Source organism: Phoca vitulina, unplaced genomic scaffold, assembly GCF_004348235.1.
Source record: "Phoca vitulina isolate PV1807 unplaced genomic scaffold, GSC_HSeal_1.0 scaffold19, whole genome shotgun sequence".
NCBI lineage: Eukaryota > Metazoa > Chordata > Mammalia > Carnivora > Phocidae > Phoca > Phoca vitulina.
In genome coordinates this window covers 7,731,683-7,756,477 of record NW_022589722.1, presented here as the reverse complement: position 1 = coordinate 7,756,477, position 24,795 = coordinate 7,731,683, and the positions used below count along the sequence as shown (strand labels likewise).

At 34.0% G+C, this 24,795-nt stretch overlaps 1 protein-coding gene across 1 annotated transcript in view; it reads left to right on the top strand.

Annotated features, from left to right (window-relative positions):
- The window catches only part of EEA1 (early endosome antigen 1), a 127,406-nt gene that overhangs the window by 38,556 nt on the left and 64,055 nt on the right, over positions 1 to 24,795 (top strand). The window contains exons 3-10 of the mRNA XM_032416188.1: positions 2,778 to 2,902; positions 3,698 to 3,752; positions 3,845 to 3,910; positions 6,517 to 6,556; positions 7,478 to 7,591; positions 8,262 to 8,383; positions 9,335 to 9,490; positions 17,006 to 17,122. Coding sequence (XP_032272079.1) covers positions 2,778 to 2,902; positions 3,698 to 3,752; positions 3,845 to 3,910; positions 6,517 to 6,556; positions 7,478 to 7,591; positions 8,262 to 8,383; positions 9,335 to 9,490; positions 17,006 to 17,122 — 795 coding nt within the window. The remainder of the gene's footprint in view (positions 1 to 2,777; positions 2,903 to 3,697; positions 3,753 to 3,844; positions 3,911 to 6,516; positions 6,557 to 7,477; positions 7,592 to 8,261; positions 8,384 to 9,334; positions 9,491 to 17,005; positions 17,123 to 24,795) is intronic.

Here is a 24,795-nt window from a genome sequence, read left to right as displayed (position 1 = left end):
TTTTATCAGAAATGTCCCAAAATTAAAGTGTTATTTAAGCATGGGAAATTCACTTAGGTGAATCATATGGAGAATTCACTTAGGTGAAGTATTTCTATAATTAAATATATATTACTGAATTTCTTAAAAATTTCTCTTTAGGGATAAATCAGTTCTTTCTAGAGTATTAACCTGGTAATATTTAGAAGCTTTAAGAAGTTATGGCATACCTTAATGTGATCATTAGCTTTCTTGAATCCTTGGGTATCTAGAGCCAAAATCTGGAAGTAGAGACAGTAGTCAATAAGCCAAAGTTGTAAAGATTAAATAGTGTAATTGGTATGTGGATTCTCTGAGGAACATTCTATAATTTGCCTTCTAGTTACTAGTAGAAGCTGAGACGCAAAAGAGAAATGACAGGCTAAATAGTATAGGGGTTGATGTACTATTGCACTAAAGGCACGTTAATTACAACAGTTACTGGGTAGTAGTTATAAGAATGCCAAATTAAGCATAATGTGGAGCCATTATGAAACATGATGGTAGATAATAGATGGTTTTGAAGAAAGAGCATAACATCAACTAGATTAGCACATAGGCTGGGAACATTTATTCATTTAAAAGACAGTGCTGAGTATCAAGTATCTCTGCAGCCTAATGGCATCATTCAGATGTCCCAAGGTACATCATTAGTACTACTATCTTGGTTCATTTCAGGAGTTTCATAGGAGATCATTGTACTTGAATTCATTTACCTGTGCCCCTGCCCTTCACTCTGGCTCTGTGATCAGGACACACCTCTGTTTCCCAAATGCAGCATGACTGTGTTTCAAACCTCTTTCCATACCTTTGTTAGAATGCCTTTATTTCTGATAAGTAACTGCTACTCATTCTTTAGTACCTAATTCCAGTGTCCAATGTCTCATGTATATACATATATACATAATATATATGAGTATATCTGTGTATTTTTTGTAAAGCATTAACTCCTGCCACAGGCAGAGTTGGATTCCTCTTTTCATGTGTTCCTGTAGTTCTTTATATCTACTTGTATTATACCACTGTCTGGTAATGTTTGTCTACATATCAGTATACCCAGTACTCAACGAGCCTTGATTTTGCCACACAATGTACATAAATGAGAAGTGACGATATGCTGTTTGGGTAGCACCCAGCGAAGAAGTTTTTATTTATTTTTTAGTTTTTACTTTTTAAGAGTATTTATTACTTCGCTCAGGCTATCCCTTGGAAAGTTTTATAATCTGCAAGCTGTTAAAGCTCTTCTGTTTTTTTTTTTAATAAAGATTTTTATTTTTTATTTTTATTTAAGATTTTTTATTTATTTATTTGACAGAGAGAGAGACAGCGAGAGAGGGAACACAAGCAGGGGGAGTGGGAGAGGGAGAAGCAGGCTTCCTGCCGAGGAACCTGATGCGGGGCTCAATCCCAGGACCCTGGGATCATGACCTGAGCCGAAGGCAGATGCTTAATGACTGAGCCACCCAGGTGCCCCAATAAAGATTTTTATTTATTTGAGAGAGAGAGGGAGAGAGAACGAGCAGGGATGAGGGGCAAAGGGAGAGGGAGAAGCTGACTCAGCGAGCCGGCTGTGGGACTTGATCCCAAGATTCTGGGATCATGACCTGAGCCGAAGGCAGACGCTTAACCTAATGAGCCACCCAGGCATCCCTCTTCCGTTTTTTGTTTTTTTTTTTTTTGCCAAATTCTGCCCTGTCGGGTTCACTCATATTTTTATTATTTATTTATTTTTAAAGTAGGCTCCATACCCAATGTGGGGCTTGAACTCATGACCCTGAGTTCAAGAGTTGCATGCTCTAATGTTTGAGCCAGCCGGTTGTTATTTTATTTTATTTTAGTCATATTTTATTAAATAAATAATCAATATAGAAAATATAGAATATGTTCAAAAATACTACACTAGCCATTAGGGAAACATGGATGAAAAGCTTCAGTGTATTGTGTATTATAGTGAATGTAGAAACTTGACAAGCTACTAAGATTGTGCTGGAGGGAAAAAGCAGTATATGCAAAGGCCCAGAAATGTGGATACCATGGTGTGTTCAGGGACATAGGTAAGTTGGAGTAGTTGAAAATGTCAGTAGAGTTGTACAGAGTGAGAGGTGTCCAGGCATCAGAGTGACTAGGCCATTGAGGGAATATTCATGCAGGACCTCTATGCCATAGCCATATAATTCTGAGATTATTTATAAGTATTTAGTATTTTATGAGACTATTAACTTTAGGCTTTTACAGTATTAATCAGATTAAGTTAGCAAGGAATTTACTGACTACAATACTTCTTAATCATTGTAGATATTCCCTGGTAATTACAAGTTATTTACTATATTACCTTTTTCCTCACTGATCATAATACTTTATGTTTTTAATTTTTTTGTTATCATTCCTATGAAATAGATTGGGACAGATATTATTTTACTAAGGGGTATATCTAGAAAGAGAGAGAGGGTATGATGGAGGATCTTCTCAAGTAGTTTTCTAGATCAGAACTAACTTCTCAAATTAGAATTCTGTACTCTAGCCATACATTTATTCAACCTAAAAGATGGTTGTAAGGGCTTTCTTTATATTTTGTAAACTTCAACCAGAATAGATGGTGATGTACCTTTACACAATACCAGAATTTGGGCTTAACGTCATAAATTACGGTCTACTAATGGCACCATTGGTGTAACATTTGACTGTATTTCATAATGTACAAATTGCTGTGTTACAGTATTAAACACAATTTTGTAACCTTTTTCTGCCTCTTTCTATAGGGTTTCATATGTCCCCAGTGTATGAAATCCCTTGGATCTGCTGATGAACTTTTCAAACACTATGAGGTAGTTCATGATGCTGGTAATGACTCAGGTCATGGAGGAGAGGCTCTTGCTCTGAAGCGGTACAGTACAATCACTCTGAAGTATATACTGTTATGAATGCATGTGATATTATCTCTTTCCTGTGTTAGGGCTTTGAGTAGTGTGCTCACCGTTCTTTGTCAGACTGACTCTTAGGTAAGGAGAGTAGAATGTGAGAAGGTTTGACAGGACTCAAGGGACAGAAAGAAGCCAGTGTTGGGGTGCCTGGGTGGCTCAGTCGTTAAGCGTCTGCCTTCGGCTCAGGTCATGATCCCGGGGTCCTGGGATCGAGTCCCGCGTCGGGCTCCCTGCTCAGCAGGAAGCCTGCTTCTCCCTCTCCCTCTCCCCCTGCTTGTGTTCCCTCTTTCGTTGTTGTCTCTCTTTGTCAAATAAATCAATAAAATCTTTAAAAAAAAAAAAAGAAAGAAGCCAGTGTTGCCTGAGCTGGGTGCATGAGGAGGAGAGTGTTAAGGCAGGGACTATACTGTACAGATTGTATAATCCTTGTTAATGAGTTCAGATTTTATGCTAACTGCAGTAGGAAGCTATTGATCCTTATTATTGATAAATTAATGTGAGATACTTTGTTTCTGGCTCAGGCACTTGATTATATCATTTCTATGCTAAGGTGTTTTTCCATTTATAAACAGTGAGCTTTCAGAATATAATTATTTTTCTAAGGGTTATACATAAAATTTTATATGTAAAATTCTAAAGCGTTTTTTTTAATTGAGAAAACTAGAATATTAATATACAGTCACTAGCCATGATTTATTGAGACCAGGTTGTTAGAGGACATTAACTATTAATTCCTTTTTTCCCCAATTTATGTTTAGAGATGATATAACACTACTTAGACAAGAGGTCCAAGACCTTCAGGCTTCACTTAAGGTAACAATAAAAATGATTATATTTGTTTATTTTCGATGTTTCAGATAATAAATCTTTTGAAATTTACTAAATAAAGAATTTTTTTTCCTTAGGAAGAAAAATGGTACTCAGAAGAATTAAAGAAAGAATTAGAAAAATTTCAAGGGCTGCAGCAGCAAGTAAATGCTTTTAAATACTTGAAGTGTGTGTATTAGTTGTTTATTTTCATTGTTGAAAATAAGCATTTTGTAAGCAGGTGGCCTGAAATAAATAACTTCTTCTAACTTGTTTATCTGTATTTAATAGCCTATAGTGTATATCCTTTGTAATTCTAATGAATGCAAATAAATAATTGGGAAGCTAGTATGTAATTTCTTAAAGATGCTCCATTAAGAATCAGTTACCTGTGGATTGTTTTTTTATACCAGGCTGCATTATTCTAATTTTCTGACAATATACCTAAATTGTTAAAAAATATAGGTTCAGATAGTAGTGAAACTCTTCAGAGCATTTGTGTTGTGACCAACTGGAAATCACTAAATTGTCTACTAGTAGGGAAAGAACTATTATTAACTTTTTTGTTTACATTAATGCAGAGTGTGAAAATGTGGGGGAATGGTTGTATTTAACAATTTTAGGGTATTTTTTTAAGCCAATATTAGGTTTTAAAAAACAGAATAAAAGTATTTATGTACATGTGTACACACACATACACAGCTTTATATAAAAATAATACATAGAAAAAAACCCAAAAGCATTGGTATGAAAAGTGGTTACTTTGGAGTGAGATTCTGTTGATACATAGTTCAATGTATTTTCTAAATAAATGTCTTAACCAATTATGATTTCTATATTAAAATTATACTGGCTTTTGGGGCGCCTGGGTGGCTCAGTCGGTTAAGTGTCAGCTTTGGGCTTGGGTCATGATCCCAGGGTCCTGGGTTCAAGTCCCGCATCAGGCTCCCTGCTCAAGGGGAGTCTTCTTCTCCCTCAAACCCTTCCTCCTACTTGTTATCTCTCTTTCTCTCTCTCAAATAAATAAAATCTTAAAAAAAATAAGATAATATTGGCTTTTGTGAATGAATTTTACCAAATAGTTTTCATTTGTAAGAATAAAGTTGATATCCTTCAACAATAGTTCTAATATTTTTATAAAGTAATTAGTGATCCCTTTGCATATTAGTACATTGTGACTCTCAGTCTTTTTGTCTTTTTTTTTTTTTTTAAAGATTTTATTTATTTATTTAAGAGAGAGAGAGCACAAACAGGGGGAGCAGCAAAGGGAGAGGGAGAAGCAGACTTCCCACTGGGTAGGGAGCCTGATGCAGGTCTTGATCCTCAGGACTCTGACATCGTGACCTGAGCCGGGCAGCCACTTAACTGACTGAGCCACCCAGGTGACCCCTTTTTGCCTTTTTGTTTTTCACCAAAAATTGTCATTTGGACTAGAAAAAAACCCAAATAAATGGATAGTAAGATATCAGTATTATTACTACTCAGCTTCTGAATTTGAGGTAGGAAAGAAATTTTTAGTAATCTACAATATTTACAGTTCATTTACTCATGTTTTACATACATGCCATTAACAATTCATGAAACACGTGCTATATTATTTTTTGTACCTGAAAATAGAGGAAACTGTTTCCTACATTTGAGATGACTGTTTTACATTTAATAAATTAAATAATTTCTCCACAGTGCAAGGTGAAATTGCCTTGGTGTAGGAAATTTACTTTTGGGGAAAATGTATTTAAAATATTGATGATTCTTAGCAACCAGTATGTCTAAATCTAATGTATAGGAAAATAAATCAGATATACTATGAGATGTCATATTAAACTCTTTCAGATATGTATAGTTTTTTAGAATGTGAAAACGACTAGGCAGTATAGTGTTTTATTCCTAATGCACATAATAAATTAAACCTTATGGAATATATTCTTTATTTCTGCTTTTTAAGAAGATGATTTATAATCCTGAATTAAAAATTTGTGCTTTTAATGCCAAACTTTTTAGTAATGATAGCTCCATGGCATATTTTAGCTTATGCAAATTTTTATATGTTATAGGATTGAATCTTTTTTACTTTTTTGAAGATTTATTTATTTATTTTAGAGAGAGAGAGAGAGAGAGAGAGAGAAAGAGAGAGTGGGCAGGAGTTGGGAGGAGGGGCAGAGGGAAAATCTCGAGCTGACTCCCTGCTGAGCAAGGAGCCTGACATGGGACCCTAAGATCATGAGCTGAGCCAAAACCAAGAGTCCGACGCTTAACTGACTGGGCCAGCTAGGCGCCTCTAGAAGATTATGAATTTTATCTGCTGACTCAAGTATTGGCTTTAGAATCTATGTTTATAATTATAATGATTTATGTTACTTTTAAATCTTTACTGGTGTGTCCGGGTGGCTCAGTTGGTTAAGCATCCAACTCTTGATCTCAGCTCAGGTCTTGATCTCAGGGTCGTGAGTTCAAGCCCAGCATGGAGCCCACATTAAAAAAATATATATATTTACTGAATTTATGGAATTTAAGATGCTATCTAAGACCTGTAATAACTTTATATTAACATAAAAAAATTCTTAGAACCAGTAACTGCAGTTAGATCGTTATGCCAGTCTGCCTAATGGTACTTTAGAGATCTGGAAGATTGTGAACAGGCCAAAATTTTATCAAAATCTTGCTACTTCCCTCATAGAATGTGGCTTTTTGAACTTTTTTTCACTTTGGCAATGGTAATAGAATTGTCTTTTCCTTTTAATGTGTTTGTTTATGTCTTGTTTTCACTGAGGAGTCTAAACCTGATGGATTGGTGGCTGACTCATCAGCAGGTAACTTTACTTAAAGCAGATTATTTTTTCATTTTTCTTTTTCTCCTTGCTCATTCTTTTTTTTTACTTTTGACCTTTTCTCTGATGTCTGGTACATAAATTTGTGTTGTGGTTATACTTTCTGGCTCTAAAACAGTGATGATAATAATCATATTTTAGGTTTAGAGTATTACCTGTGAACTTCATAATTTAATCAGTCAACAAAAAATCTTAGTGTTTTCATAGTTCATTATATTCTGTAGTTATAAATAAGCTTCTGGAATATTACATGAATACAGTTTAATGAAAAGTTAAGCCTATTTTAAAGAGTGATGTACTCTTTCTCTCTTGGAATAAAATGATGAAACTAACATCTTTGTAATTGACCTTAACTGGAGGAATGCTCAATGAATAATCAAGATTATATTTTGAGGTTAGCCGTTCTATTTACTTTCTCTCTGAAATCTTTTTATGAGAATAAAGTATTAGGAGTTGACTGCGTATTTTAATTGATTCTTTATTTCATATAAGACCTTGATTTTAAACCATTTCTAACTTCATTTCTCATTATAATACATTTTATTTAGAGAGGCAGAATATATTCCTTTTTGGTTAGTTGATGGTTATAGGAAAATAACTGAAACGTGACATCAAAATAATCTTGAAACAAATATTTATGGATTATTTGGGCATGATGCTAAATATTCCTTTCATTTGTTTTATGTGCTTATAAATTATGACTTGTGGCTTAAATGAATTAGATATGCTTAATTCTTGAAATGTTGGTGTACTCTATTTGTAACTGGTTGGTAGACTCATGTTGATTGTCTTTTTTTCATGTTGATTGTCTTTACTATAATGATTAGGATATAAGTAATAACAACTTAGGAAATGTAATTAGCATTAATTATGCATTTGAATAACTGTGATACTTTTTTATAGAACTACAGTCTTTGGAACAACAATTAGAAGAGGCCCAAACAGAAAATTTTAATATTAAGCAAATGAAAGACTTATTTGAACAGAAAGCAGCCCAACTTGCCACTGAAATTGCAGGTGAATTGAATCAGATTTTTTTAGCTAGTATATGTCTTGTTACCTTTTTGCCATTATATATCCTAGAAATAAGGCATTGACTGTATTTTAGTGTATTGTATTTTAGTGTGATAAGACATTTGTTATAGACTATGGTGGTGATTACTGGAATTTAATAATAGAGTTGCTGTATAAATTATTTTGTTTGTCCTCTTACCTCCTTTCAAAGGACTGATTTTCTCTGTAGAATTCTTGAAATTTAGAGAAGATGAATTTTTTGGGGGGTATGGTTATGGAATAACAACATTTTGAAGAAGTTACAATATAGTATAGTATAGATTTAACATTTGGTTATGCTGTCAATTACTTTTTTAAAAAATTACATGCTTTTAGGTAAAATATATGATTAAGTATACATTAACATGCTAATTAGTAGTGCTATGCTGTATGGAATTTATGTAGACAAAAACATTTGATTATTTTAAGTTCATTTCATGTAATCAGAAGTTTAAGTGTATTGTATTTATTTATGATTATCTAAGGAATGTGAATTTGAATGAATGATATGTAGATATGCATTGTGTAACATATAGGAATCTATAAAGCTGTATAATATATAGGAATTTATAAAACTGTCCTTTCCTAGAGTTAATGTCATAAAACTAATATTTATATAACTGTCTTTAATTAGATATAAAGTCAAAATATGATGAAGAAAGGAGTCTTCGAGAAGCTGCTGAACAAAAAGTAACACATCTGACAGAAGAATTAAACACAGAAACAACTATAATTCAAGATCTGAAGACTGAACTGGTAATTTAGAAACCATTTATTGGAATGTACTTTTATAATTTTCTAAATTAAAAATGAAATATATACTCTGATGAAAAAATTTTGAAAGTATAGCTTGCCTAAAATGGAGGAAATAAAAATTTCCTATAGTTCTATCTTCTACACATACACTAATAGAATTTTTTTACATAGAAATGGAATCTAGGATGCAAAATTTATTACCTTAATATTTTTGTGTTTCTATCTTAATATTTATCTTTTGTTTAACATTTTTGTTGTTTCTATCTTAATATTATCTGTCTTTTTGCTTTTCATATCTGCATCTCTGATCCTGACCTTTCCCTGTACTATGGTTTTATAAATCCACCTACTTTTAGGGTACTTCTGATTGCATTTCTGGCTTTCATTTCCAATTCAAGTGTAACATCAGGTCATCATATTTCCTCCTCAACTGTGTTTCTGTTATTGGTATTATATATCTTCAACAGTCTCCTAAGGTGTAACAACCTTGAATCTGTCCTTGACTCCTTTCTGTCCTTTATTTAGCACTCAATAAATATATCAATAAAATCAACCATATCCAGCCTGCAACAAACCCTAATTATGCTTACATCTGCTCCTTTATTTTTATTACCAGTTTCCTAGGATAGAAAATTAATGCTTCAAGATGTGACATTTATCAAGTGATTGTTATGACCATTGGGTGTAGTTTGTGAAGTAAAGGAAAGCAAATAAAGCACCAAGGATAATTGTGAATTTGCTATTTTGTGCCTTGAGTGGTAATACTATTAAATAGGACATATAAAGAAGAGGAGAGGCTTGTTGGGGGAAAGATACCAGTGGTCAATGTTTGCAGTCCAATAATTGATATCAAAGATTATTTTCATTTTGATTTCTTTGTAGTAAAACCTTATAAAAATGTGTATTCTTTTAGTTTTTCACTGTAATTTTTAATGAAAATGTGCTCTACAGCTTCAGAGACCTGGTATAGAAGATGTTGCTGTGCTAAAGAAAGAACTGGTGCAAGTTCAAACACTAATGGATAATATGACCTTGGAACGTGAGAAAGAATCTGAAAAACTCAAAGATGAGTGCAAAAAGTTACAGGCAGAATATGCTAACTCAGAGGTAAATAAGTTCAGTATGCCTAAATGTGATTGTTGTTAACTTGTTTATTGTATACTATGATTAAAGCAACATGTGAGATTTTTCTGAGTGATCTATCAAAACAGTATTTGACTCTCATTTGCTCCGAATGGTATTTGTATATAGTCAGTCTAATTTGAGAGACAATATTTAACTTTGCTTTACGAAGCTGGACATTTAGAGAAGAATGTTTGTATAAGAGTACTGTTTTATTTAATAAATGATATATATTGCAGGGAGATGATACTTAAAGTTAAATTTGATCCAAGCTAGTCAATAAGTGGTAATTGAGTTTTCTCAGTTTGATAGGGGTAAAGGAAGTATGATTTCATTTTTTACAATTGTATTACCAATGTTGTTCAGAAAAAATATTTAGGAAAAACTTATTTTCTAGTAGGCTTGTTTCTCACTTATCAATTATTGAATTATGTTGTTGAAAGAAATCTTAAAAGTCAACTAGTCTAACACTCCATCCAGGACTCCCCTTTATAGCATCTGATAAGTCATCCCCAACTCTTGCTAGGTGGTGTAGGGGGTGCATGTTTATTTATAAGTCAGTCATTCTGTTGACATTTGTTTTCCTGTAATTTACATGTACAGGTTCCAGTTCTCCTTAGGAATTACACGGAATAAATTGTTCCTTTTTTCCACATGAGATATTTGAAGACAGTTCATATTTACTGAATTCTTTCTCTTCCAGATTAAACATTTTCAGTTCCTTCTACCATTTGTCACATGACTTGACGTTGGCCTGTAAATCTTTGAGATATATAATGTCAGTATATGACAAGCTCTAGGATATGCAATAAATATATTTGCTTAAAAAATGCTAGCCTTTTTCCCTTTTACTGTACTATAGAGGATATCTTTTTATCTTTTAAGATTCCATTAAGTATTTGTAGTTCTTAAGCGCCCTTATGTGATGTGGACCTCTGTTTTTTGTATTTTCAGTTTAAAAAGTTGAGTTATAGTGACATTTCAGTTTGCATTTCTTTCTTGGAGTTTTAAAGCTAGTGATCTAAAAGGCACTCTATTCATAATTAGTAACATAATGAGCTATGGAGTATAAATATTATAGATAACCATGTCATCCTTTCTCTTTCTTCCTCCTAAATTTTATCAGTGGGAGGAAAGTTTATGGTTATAACATGCATAGGCATGTGAAGCTTTATGATGCTTAGTACTTCAGACTTTAAAACTTAAGAACTTCAGGTGCAGATTTCCTAAAAGTGATCTTTGTAGCCCAGTGACCTATAACTCCACAGTTTTTAAAACAAATTCAGGGAGTTCATGAACTTATTGAAGCCAGTTTTAAAAGCTTCTAATATGTAATCAAGGAGATGCTGAATCAAAGAAGTCTCATGAGGAAGAATCCCATTCAGATAATGTGAAAGCAGAAATACTTGAATTTGGGTGAATTGAGTCATTTATTTCTGTGCTTCAGTAAGAATTACTTTGATTAAATCTGCCTGCCCACTAGTATATCTCTAATTTTTAAAAAATTATATTCTCTTTTGATTAAAAAAATTCCTTTAATGTTATTTGAAATTTCCAAACAAATGTAATAGGAAGACTAAAATTGAATCACAATTATGGCACTTTTATGATATATCTATTTTAAAGTGCAATCTTCTCTGACATTTTCCAGCTGAGAATTATGGAGTTATATGTTTACTTGTTAAACAGGTAGAATTTGAACAGGGAGAAGAAATTTATATATTTACTTGCATTTTGGGAAAAATACATGTGGGAAAATATTTCTGAGTAATATTTTATTTGATAATTACTTTAATATGGAGGATTTTTGTAAATTTGCATTTTTATTCACGTAGATTAAATTATCTTTATATGTTATGAGGAGGTCACTTAAAGTATAACTAGAGTTATATAAGATTTGGGAGAAAAGGATTTAGTGTCTTCCTGTACTTTCCTTCTGTCAACAAGGGTGATTGTGGGAAACAATGATTTTTTTTTTCTCTCGGAAAGATGTTTCTGGAAAAGAAAAATGGCATAGAAATCCATTCTTCATGTCTTCTTTCACATTTTCATAAAATTTTTCTTTTTAAATGTTTTGAAATAAATTTTAAAATAGATTTATTCTTGCTGAATAGCGACTTAACATTTCATCATATTTTTAGTAAAACAAGGATAATCTTTACTTTCTATTTAGTTAACTAATAGGCTTGTAATGATTAAGACCTCACATTATACTGAAGTGTAATTTCCAACTTCAGGAAATGGTAGCATAAGAGTCAGAGTAATATTATTATTGGAAACAAACTCTTAACTTTTTGAGCACCACTAGGTTTTGGATAATATGCCAAGTACTTTAAATACATGGTCTCATTTGTTTCTTTTAACCTGTAAATGAAGTAATATGTCTTTTATATTGAAGGAATCTGAGGCTCAGTGAAGGTAAATAACTTAAGTTTACGCACCTCATGTAAGGAAGCTAGTACTAGAACTCAGGTCTCCAAAGCCTGCAGTCTTTCCCTGTCATTTTCTCTCTCATTTTGGGTGGTCTGATGATTGCCTTATAAGTAAATTTGTGCTATTAATCTTGACCTAATACTTACTGTTATTACTTTTTATATTTTGCCATATTGTATGTTGTAATATTTATATTGAGTACAACTTAAAATACTTTTGAATTGTGCTTCATACCATTTTCATATTAAAAATTAATGTCTAGATATTCCATTGCATTTATTTGTTTGTAACTCCATTTGTTTTTAGCTTCTGCTTACTTTTTAAATATGACATGTATTTTACTAATTTATTAAATTTCAATCCTACTTATTCTCAAATTTGTTGGTGGATTGTAACACTTAATGAAAAAATTTATTTTATATATTACTACTTTACTGAACCTAAATATTGGTATCTAAGACAAAATACATTAAAAGGAATTAAAGGAGCTAAAAATGTAATGATTTATTTGGTATTTCTAATTGAGGCTGAAGACATATAATCTAATGTATATTATTAAGTATGTTCTTATGTTCCATTACTTTCATTTACATATACCTTATGAATTCATTGACAGGTTTTTTTTTTTTTTTTTTTTGGTCTAGATATTTTAGAAAAATAACTCATTCTAAAGCATTTGAAAATGCTTTATATAAATAGCTATGTTATGGATCAGAAATTGAGGATTTAAGGGTTAAAAAAGTATTATTTAAAAAAATTTACATTATTGAAAATATCAAAGCTATAATCAACTTATATTTGGCGTGGTCTTTAATGGAAATGATCTTTTAAGAATCGTATTTGTATCCAAATAAACTCATTTTAAACTCATTTTAAAAGCTAAAATATTTATAAAGATGGAATAAAAATGATTATACTTATGCATAGTTATTAAAGAGAGTACTTAAATATCCTTTAAAAGTATGCAAATATCAGAGATCAGATTTAGCAATATGTTTGGACATTTGTATTGTATGTTCATTGTGTGCTTTTGTCAGTCTTGTCTTCCACCTTTCATCCATCATTTTATTATTATTTTTTTCTGCTTTCTAATGGAGATGCTTAAACTTGAGGTAATGTGTTTTTTTGGAAGGCTTTTAATATTAGTAATACATAGCACCTTCTGTTGTCATATGGCAGTTTTGTGTTTTAAGACAATCTCAGAACTTCAAAGATACTCTCATTTTTTTAATCAAGCAAATTTTCGACCATCTTTAAATGATTATTTACTAATAGTAATACAGTATTAGAACAATAATTATAATTCTTAAGTATTAGCAAGATGTTTGCTTAAAATATCTTAATTATTTTTTAATTTAAGATTTTTAGTAAAAATCCAATGTTGAATTCAATAACATGGCTTCGAGGAAATGCAGACTCTTTTATTGGGTCTGATATTGGGAACAAAAATCTATTAACTCCTTGGAGACGAATCACTCATTTCTTTAGTGAGTATTTTTTGAATGTCTAGTGCCAGCAACTATTTTAGGTGTAGGGAATACAACAGTGAGTAAGACAGAGTGCCTGCTCTCATAAAGCTTATATTTCTTTGTGGAAGCCAGACAATATATAAGTAAACCAAATCATGATAGAAAGTCAGTTAATGCTAAGTGCTATAAAGAAAAATAAAGCAGGAAAATTAACAAGTCAGGAAATGACAGATGTTGGCAAGGATGCAGAGATGCAGAGAAAGGGGAACCCTCCTACACTGTTGGTGGGAATGCAAGCTGGTGCAGCCACTCTGGAAAACAGGATGGAGGTTCCTCAAAAAGTTGAAAATAGAGCTACCCTACAACCCAGCAGTTGCACTACTAGGTATTTACCCCATAGATACAAATGTAATGATCCGAAGGGGCACCTGCAACCCAGTGTTTATAGTAGCAATATCCACAATAGCCAGCTATGGAAAGAGCCCAGATGTCCATCCCAGATGGTTTAAGATGTGATATATATGGAATACTACTCAGCCATCAAAAAGAATGAAATCTTGCCATTTGCAATGACATGGATGGAACTAGAGGGCATTATGCTAAGCGAAATAAGTCAGAGAAAGACAATTACCATGTGATCTCACTCATATGTGGAATTTAAGAAACAAAACAGAGGATCATGGGGGAAAGGAGGGAAAAATAAAACAAGATGAAATCAGAGAGGGAGACAAGCCATAAGAGACTCTTAAACATAGGAAACAAACTGAGGGTTGCTGAAGGGGAGGGTGGTGGGGGGGATGGGGCAACTGGGTGGAAACAAAAAGAAAAATAAAGCAGGGTATATGTATGGGCATTGGTGTAGTGGAGCTGGCAATAATGTAGGACAATTTTAGATAGAATGATCAGGGAAGGTCTTCTCAAGGAAGATATGTGTGAGAAGTAAGCAAGAATCAGGGTGAAGAATTGGGAGCAGTCATTCCCAGGAAGAGGGAGTGCAACTATTAAAGCCTCAAGGCACAGATGAGTCTGGCCTGTTAAACAATGAGGAAAGTCAATGTGGAGAGGCATCTTTGTTTGAATTTCACCCATAGTCATATTTGAACAGGGAATGTATTTATTTCCTTGCCAATTTTGACTTTTTAAAATTTTTATTTTTTCCCCTATGCAAATGTAATACATGATTGTTGTAAAAGTTAAAATGATTCATAAAGTACAACAGAGAAAGTGAATGTTTTCTGTAATTCACTCCCCACCTCCCCTTCCCCATGACTAAAATATACCTTTTGGTATAAATTCTTCCCACATCTTTCCTTTTTCCACACTTGAGTAAAATAAAAAATTTCAAATGCTTGCTTTTAAAAAAATTCTAGTTAAAAAAAGTACATATTTAGTGTACAAAGGATAAATGATAAACCTAATGTCTAGTTCTTTAGGTATTAAAATTACAAAATCATTTATATGAATGTATCTAAAAACTATACAATATAACAAGATATTTTTGAATATATTTGCTTTACATTTTGCTTGTTTTTTTCTACATTTTGGAGTTAATCAGCAAGATAGATACTAGATAGATGTTACCCTTGGCTTACTATATCTTATAAACTTAAATGCAGAATCATGGTATTTTAATGAAATATACTCATAATTTGCATATTAATATATACTGTTATTTCTGTTTATTCTGTGTTACTCTGCTAAATCCTTTGATACATAGTAATTTAAAATAGCCAAACTGTTCCTAATATTTCTGTTAACGTCCATAATGTTACTAACAGAAAATGGTCTGAGATTCAAAGTTGTTAGAAATAGCAGTTTGAAGTAAACTCCCAATATCAATGAAAAGGTTACATGATTAGTTTAAGAAAGAAGTTATTAGGATATACCTTTAACTTGAATATAGTTAAAAATAACAAATATTTAAACATTTCTTTCTTCGGGGCACCTAGGTGGGTCAGTTAAGTGTCTGACTCTTGATCTTGGCTCAGGTCTTGATCTCAGGGTCATGAGTTCAAGCCCCACATTGGGTTTTATGCTGGGTGTGGAGCCTACTTAAAAACAAAAACAAAAAAACCCCAAACATTTCCTTCTCTTAAGTATACAGTAGCTATATTACATATATATATATGTTATATATATATCAGTTATTATTGGAACATGCTGTATAAGCTGTAACTGTATAAGCTGTAACTGTAAAGCAGAATGACAGATTGCCTTTCATTGTATTACAATTGGTTTATTTACATGAATGTTGTCCCTAAAAGGTCAGGCCAGGAAGGTATCTCAGACATGGTGCTATTCATAAAAACATTTTTTGAAACCTCTTTTAACTGACTTTAAGCCAGTTTGGAAAACACTCAAAACACTAGTTTCATTAACTTATGATTATTAAAATAATATAAGCCCAAGTGTTTGATCATTCAGTTTAATTACTTAACCTCCTTTACAAGATGGTTTCCAAAACTTTAAACCAAAGCACTGTAATGGATGAAGATATATATACCACCAATGAGAATTCTTTTTAAAAAACAAATAGTGCCACACATACTGGAAGGGTTTCCAAAAGAAGAGTAGCAGAAGATCTCTTGGCATTATTGTCAAAATAAATCGATAGCCTTCGTTTCTCCCTTGAAAATGAAAGTACTTATTTGTAACGTTGGAAAAAGACAACTGCTGATGTGTTTATTAGGAAAAAATTTTAAAAATTTATGTCTTTTTCATATGAAGTTTATTTACTAATAAAGAATGTAGACAATGAAAATGATTGTAACTTTGGGAATGTAAAAAGTGAAGCCAATAAGCAATATTAGAAATACAAAGTTATTTTGTTAATATCACTTGCAGGAAACCATACTTAAAAAAAGCAGTACTTAGTCTCTCTCTCCCTAGTTGTTGAAGCTCTCATGTGTAGGAAGTTTCTATTTCCAAGATCTTTGCCTACTTTTCTCTTAGTTTTAAATGATCAATCCATTGTCTTAATTTCATTAAAAAATACTAAAATGCATTAAAGCAAATTCATGTCCAGCTATTATACCTGATTACGGAGTAGCCCAGCTTAATGAAACTATATCTAATAAAACTCTATATAACTTCTTTGGACAAAGACTTTACCATATAGTGAAAAAGATGATTTACCACCTTTCCAACATGATTCTGTATTGTATGTTTGCATTTATTTAACATGTTTTTAAAGTTAAAGGAAAGGCTGTCCTATAGAAATTTGGGGAAAATGTAGGCAATAGCTTGCATTATCTTCTTTAAATTCAGACGGATTAAAGTACAGAGTTTCAAAAAGCCAGTAAATTCAAGTTTACAGTTTGATGCTTACTCAGACACATAAAGTAGGATGCCAACTCTTCATTTCATGCATTATTAAATAAATGAAGTTGTGCATTTTGAATAAATTTTTAAAAAAATTAATTTTCAAACGTGAGGTGGCAGTAGGGGTATAGGAAAAAGAACTAAGTTGAAACTTCTAAGTATTATTTTAATTTAACAACAACTGACAAAAGTCTATGTAACTTTAAAACCTTTGGATGCTCCCATTTCCTTTTCTATTTTAGTTTTCTCTAATTTTTTTTCTTTTTTTTTTTTTAAGGCCACAATAAGCCAGCTAAGGAGTGAGCTTGCAAAAGGCCCCCAGGAAGTTGCTGTATATGTGCAGGAACTACAAAAACTTAGAAGTTCACTTAATGAATTAACACAAAAAAATCAGGTAAGAATTTAAAAGCTACATCTAGTGGTGAATTGATTTTATTTATCTTAAATTTTAATCTTGTGTACGTTATATGTATATATATATTGGCATGAGTATAGCATGACTTATTCTGGTTTTTAAGTGTTAAGAACATTCACATTGTTATGAAACCAATCTCCAGAACTCTTTTCATCTTGCAGAACTAAAACTCTACATTCTTTGAACAACTCCCCATTCACCGCCGCCTTCTGTAAAGGAAAATCACTCCTGTGTGTCTCCTCTACTCCTAATACCCTACTACACTTTTACTTCTGACACCAGATGTGTGAGTGTTCCACACAACAACAGTTCTGTGACACCAGCTGGTGTCATACAATGTAACTCAATTGTGACACCATTTACTTGGAAATAGTGTCAGATCCCACAGTTTAAGGGATTAGTCCCACAAGACTGTTCCCGCACCCCCCTGCTAACACCAATTGAAAGTCCAGCTTGTTACCTGTACTTTGTACCAAATGGCTGTAAATAGGAGGCTCCCACAACCCTTGCCTTAGATTCGATTAATTTGCTAGAGTGACTCACAAAACACAGGAAAACATTTTACTTACCAGATTACTGGTTTATTTTAAAAGATTATAATTCAAGAGTAGCCAGATGGAAGAGATTCATAGGGTAAGATGTGTGGGAAAGGGCATGGAGCTTCTGTGCTCTCTCTGGGTGCTTTCTATGTGTTCACCAACCTAGAATCTCTCCATACCCTGTCCCTTTGGGTTTTTAAGGAGGCCTCCTTACTTAGGCATGATTGATAAATTATTGGCCATTGTTGATTAACTCCACCTCCAGCTCCTCTCCCCTCCCTGAGATGGTTGGGGGGGGCACTGATGGGGGGTCCGATTGAAAGTTCTAACCCTTTAATCCTGATTGATTGCCATGGCAACCAACCCCCATCCTTAGGGTCTTTTTAAAAATCACCTCATTAACATAAACTCATTGGTGGTTGAAAGGGGCTAGTTATGAATAAACAAAAGACATTTTCATTGCTCTTATCACTTAGGAAATTCCAAGGGTTTTTGGAGCTCTTCCAGAAATGGGGATAAAAACCCAATGTATATTTTTTATTATAAATAACAATCACACTTTTGATGCACCGAGTTTTTTATTTGTTGTAGTCCATTTTATCTCTTTTTGCTTTTGGTGTCATATTTAAGAAATCATTGCCAAATCCAATGCCACGAAACTTTCCCCCTATGTTTTCTTCTAATAGTTTTATAGTTTTAGGTCTTATGTTTTGGTCTTTGATTCATTTTGACTTAATTTTTTAATAGCGTAAGGTAAGGATTTAGTTTCATTCTTTTGCATATGGATAGTTTTCTCCTGCACCATTTGTTGAAAAGACTTTCCTTTCCCATGCTCTTGGCACCCTTGTTAAAAATCATTTGACCATGTATGTGAGTGTTTATTTATGGGCTCTCTGTACTTACACCGTTGGTCTGTATGTCTGTCTTTACGCCAGTACCTCACTGTTTGGAGAACCATAGCTTTTAATAAGTTTTGAAATCAGAGAGTATGAGACCTTCAGCTTTGTTCTTTATTTTGTATTTTGTAATGTTAATATTTCCCACCTTGTTTCTTTATAGATGAGCAACAGATAGTATTTAGTTTGGGGGCAGGTTAGGTATTGGTTAGTACTTTTCTTCCATGTCTTTACTTTTTTGGTGGTGGGGGAGTAGGGAGTCATTAAACCCTTTTATTGAACAGTATGGTGAATTTGTTGGCTTTGCTTTTTAATAAGTTGAACCTGCTATTTTAGTGAGATATAACAAAGGGAAAACCAAAGAAAAGAACATGGTAGAGGGGGAAAAAGAGACAAGTATAATTGGCTGTAAATATCGAGCCTCCAGTCAACAGCCAGGTGAATGAACTTGGAGCACATCCTCCAATTCTTGTCAAGTCGTCAGAGACTATAGCTCTGGCTCACAGCTTACTACAACGTCATGAGAAACCCTGAGGTAGAACTATCAGCTAAGCTGTTTCTGGATTCCTGACCCTCAGAAGTTGTGTGAGATAATAGATAAAATTTTAACCTGCAAAGTTTTAAGGTAATTTGTTGCTTGTGACATTGGCCAACAGTTCTCAAACGTCTTCCTCTCAGGAATGCTGCATACTCTCAAAATTGTTATGGACCCCAAAGAGGTTTTATTTTTTTGGATTGTATCTATGGGTACTTAGTATATTAGAGATTGAAACATAAATTTAAAAAATATGTATGTATTTGTTTTAAAAACATTATTAAATATTAACATAAATACCATTTCTTAGGAAAAATGACTGTATTTTTCCAAAACAAAAAATAGTGGTGATATTTTATATTTTGCAAACCTCTTTAATGTCTAACTTAATTTTGGACAGATGGATTCTCATATCTGCTTTTACATTTCATCTGTTGTGATATGGTTGAAGGGTATGAAGAAAATTCAGTCTTATACAGGCGTGTAGTTGGAAAGGGGGGTCTTAACCTTTTCAGATAATTATAGCTATTTTTATTTGATATTATACCAAAACTAGATAAGGCATAGTTTCTCAAAAGTTAGTTACAACAGAGAATCTGAATCTGAAACCATATCTATCAATGCTATTTTTATACTTGTAACATTAAATTTATTAGTTTTTCTTGCCTTTTGAGTGTATCTTTCCTGTCCATGATTTTATAACATCATGTGTTAATCATGTGGAAAATATTGGTTGTGCAGATCTTCCAAATATTGACAGATTTCATTGTACAATATAAAAACAATAAGTATCATTTGTCAATATCACATCAATCTCAGAATAGATCTTAAGTATGAGAAAGTGTCAAGCTCATGGTGATGGATACAAGTTTTCTAAAAGTCTAAGCTTCATTTGAAAGCTCAGTTTTATTATTGGAAACAAATAGTATCAGTTCTGTTCTCTTAAGTGACAGGTTCTTTCCTACCCAAGTCTGAATAGTCATGGTTTGTCTGTTATTCTTTCCAGTAAAAATGATGTGGGCGCCTGGGTGGCTCAGTTGGTTAAGCGGCTGCCTTCGGCTCAGGTCATGATCCTGGAGTCCCTGGATCAAGTCCCGCATCGGGCTCCCTGCTCGGCAGGGAGTCTGCTTCGTCCTCTGACCCTATCCCCTCTCATGTGTTCTCTCTCTCTCAAATAAATAAATAAAATCTTTAAAAAAAAAATGATGTTTCATGAAAAAAAGCAACTAGCTCAGCTTGTAATTCAATACCATTAATGCTCTTCCATATGACAATTACATTATTCTTTGGTATCCAGCAGAAGTGATCTGTGCATACTTCCTGCTCTTTCACATAGATTTTATTTTTCCTTGCTATTACAAATATTGCAGCTATGAACATTCATGTATAAATCTCATGCATTTGTGCAAGAATTTCTCTGTTATGTACTCCCAGATGAAATTGCTGGGTTGTAGGCTACACACGTGTTCAAATTTAGTAGGTTACCTCAAATAATTTTCCAAAGTATTTATACCTGTTTACCATTGTCCATTTCTCTGTCAATTCTTCTTCTTCTTCTTCTTTTTTTTTTTTTAAAGATTTTATCTATTTGAGAGAGACAGAGATAGGGAGAGAGAGAGCAGTAGCAGGCAGGAGGGAGAAGCAGGCTCCCCGCCGGAGCAGGGAGCCTGATGCGGGGCTCAATCCCAGGACCCTGGGATCATGACCTGAGCTGAAGGCAGACGCTTAACCGACTGAGCCACCCAGGTGCCCCTCTCTGTCAGTTCTTGATGCTGACTTGATCTTCTCCCTGGCTTATGAAAACCTGTCTACCCTCCCTCCACCTTTTTTCTCCTCTCAAGCTATATGTAGAAAACATTTACATATAATATAGTTTTATCTTTGTCCCTCAGTTTGATTTTTAATTCCTTTGAGATCAGGGTTGACATTCTACTTTTTGGAAACTGACCAGGATATGTATATGATGTGGATGTTTATGATCACTGTCATTTATTATGTAATTTTAAAACATTAAACTATTAATAAAGGGCATGATTTGACATGGATAACCTGAAATGTGTAGTCAGATAATGAAGCACAGATTGTATATATGTACACACACACACACACACACACATTATTAAAGGAAGTATTATGGCTATTTGATGAATAATATATAGAATCAAGATGATTTAGTGTGTTAAAACTGGAATATTATTAAGGAATAATAGAATCTTCTACTAATCTTAATAATCCTTACATAAGTGTAAGACTTCACAATTTTTTTTCCAAAATGTTTTCTTGTTTAGGATTTGCTCACCAGTTAAAATAAGCACAGACATGCATCCTTTTCTTATTATCCTTGCTGTCTGCCTCTCCCACCCCTCCTCACCCCATGTCCTTGGCAAACCATAATTGTTGACAGTTATATCCACGTGTTTTTTTTTTTTGGTAAAGATTTTATTTATTTATTTGACAGAGAGAGACACAGCGAGAGAGGGAGCAGAAGCAGGGGGAGTGGGAGAGGGAGAAGCAGGCTTCCTGCGGAGCAGGGAGCCCGATGCGGGGCTTGATCCCAGGACGCTGGGATTATGACCTGAGCCGAAGGCAGACGCCCAATGACTGAGCCACCCAGGCGCCCCTCCACGTGTTTTGAATTTGGAAATCTTTGCATATGGTCTTATGAAGGCCATTACATAAAATGCCTTGGGCAATTTTTGTGGGTCATAGCAGCATCAAGGTGGATAGATAATATTTTAATACATAACGAATGGCAAAAATAATTGCTTTTGTGCTAATGCCAAGATCTTCAGTATTAGATCAATGTTTTGTAATTACTGCTTTTTGAAAACTTAAAAGGGGATATTGAAGGAACTTTCTTCTTAGTTTCTAATACGAATCATACTCTGACATTTAAACACAATTCTGTAACTTCAGTTTAATTAACTTTTTATATAAATTCTGAGCAAATCATGTTTATTTAAAGCGACTAGTATAGGTCATTGTAAGAGACTGAGTTATTTTTTGGGTTTCACCTCTCACCCCTTTTCCATCCTTTATTACTTTTCCCTTTCCAACAGTCCTAGTATTCAGGTGCTCACAGTCCAAAGCAAGAGCCAGATAGGGCTAGAAGTTCTGTTGCTGTGTATTACCACTGTATTGCAAAGTGGCACATTGAGGAACAGTGTAGTACAGTGGTCAAAGTCATGTTTAAGTCCAGCTTTGCCACTGACTGACTGTGACAGCCTCTCCCAAGTTTGTTTCCTCTTCTGCTAAGAGATACTGTTTTACCCATTTGCCTCTTAGGAGTGATATGTGTCTTAAATAAATTAATAGGTGTTTAAGGGCTTAGACCAGTGTCTGCCTTTTCGTAAGCACCTCAGTGTTTGTTGTTTTTGTTTTTATTTGGTAAATGCGATACAGGTTTGGGTCAAGACCAAGGTGGAAGTTTTCTTAACTTACTGCCTAGTCAGTCAGGAAAGGCTTTTGTAGAAGACATAACTTTTTCGCTTAGTCTTCAGGGATGCTAAGGAACATTTCACATGGCAGAGGGGTTAATGGCAATTCATTTTGAGAGCTCGATATGCAAAAAGCATGAGAACATGTAAGAGCACAAAAGAATATGAGATGTTGGAAAGTGGTAGTAAGTAGTTCAATTTGTTCTTTCTCACCAAGCTCTTTTGAAAAACAAATAAGATGAGATCCCTGAAACTACTTTGTAAGCTAGCAAGCATTAAAAAAAAAAAAAAAAGCCATCTTTTTGCATTCATTCTCATTACCTGGGCAAATAACAAGTGAAAAATGGAGTCTGATACAGGGAAATTGTCTCTGTAAGATAATCTATTGAATGAACAATGGGTGAGGAAATCAAGAGGACTGGACATTTGAAAGGAAGGAATTTTGCTTACCCAAATGATAATTATGTTATGAGTTAGGCTTAACAATAATTTTTTTTAAAATTTTTAATTTTATTATTTTTGAGAGAGAGAGAGAGAGAGGGGGGAAGGAGAGGGGCAGAGGGAGATGAAGGGAGAGAATCTTAAGCAGGCTCCATACCCAGCACAGAGCGTGACACGGGGCTTGATCCCACGACTCTGAGATCATGATGTGAGCTGAAACCAACAGTTGGACCCTTAACTGAGCCACTCAGGTGCCCTTTCACAATCATTTTAGAATTTATACTTGAATAGGGTATTTTTGGGGGAGCATGAATTGACTCAGCGTCTAAATTGTGTTGTGAATATTTATTGGACTTGGAATCATCATAATACATGACTCTGCCATTTGGCCAAGTCATATCAGGTTCTTTCAGGCTTTAGCTTCCTCATCTGGAGAATAGGGATGATAATGTAGCTCGTGTTTTGTTGTAAGAATTAATATGGAGAAGTGAAAGTACAATTATTATTTTCTGTAGTGACTCTAACTGTACTTTAGTCAATCTTCAAAAAAACCATGTATTCACTATACTATCTTGCTTCAAATTTCATGGGAAGACCATAATAAGAATGAAAATTTGTAGTACTAAATACAGTTAGCCTTCTGCATATAGAAATTACGTAGCGTGAGTGGATTAAGTCTTTTTTTTTTTTTTTTTTAAGATTTTATTTATTTATTTGACACAGAGAGACACAGCGAGAGAGGGAACACAAGCAGGGGGAGTGGGAGAGGGAGAAGCAGGCTTCCCGCAGAGCAGGGAGCCTGATGCGGGGCTCGATGCCAGGACCCCGGGATCATGACCTGAGCCGAAGGCAGATGCTTAATGACTGAGCCACCCAGGCGCTCCGGATTAGGTTTTAACGAGAAAGAAAGTGGTTTAGGTTCTTTTAAAGAAAATTTAATTATCTCTCATGTGTGCCATAAAGCCAGGTAGATTGTGATTAATTTTTTAGGACAAGTGAATTTTAAAGAGTCTACAGTTGTTTTGCACCTTATTTCTTAAAGGTTGAAACTGACTGGGGCGTCATTTGTGTCTAAACTGGTGGGAATACTTGGTAACACTCTTAGCCTGTGGAAAAGAAGACTCATTAACTCATTACTAGCCTTAAACTTTTTTTAAAAATTTTATTATGTTAATCACCATACATTACATCATTAGTTTTTGATGTAGTGTTCCATGATTCATTGTTTGCATATAACACCCAGTGCTCCATTCAATATGTGCCCTCTTTAATACCCATCACCAGGCTAACCCATCCCCCCACCCCCCTCCCCTCTAGAACCCTCAGTTTGTTTCTCAGAGTCCGTAGTCTGTCATGGTTCGTCTCCCCCCTCCGATTTCCCCCCCTTCATTTTTCTTTTCTTTTCTTTTTTTTTAAAGATTTTATTTATTTATTTGACAGAGAGAGACACAGTGAGAGAGGGAACACAAGCAGGGGGAGTGGGAGAGGGAGAAGCATGCTTCCCATGGAGCAGGGAGCCCGATGCGGGGCTCGATCCCAGGACCCTGGGATCATGACCTGAGCCAAAAGCAGCCGCTTAACGACTGAGCCACCCAGGTGCCCCACCCCCTTCATTTTTCCCTTCCTACTATTTTCTTCTTCTTTTCTTTTTTTTTAATATATAATGTATTATTTGTTTCAGAGGTACAGGTCTGTGATTCAACAGTTTTACACAATTCACAGCACTCACCATAGCACATACCCTCCCCAGTGTCTATCACCCAGCCACCCCATTCCTCCCACCACCTACCACTCCAGCAACCCT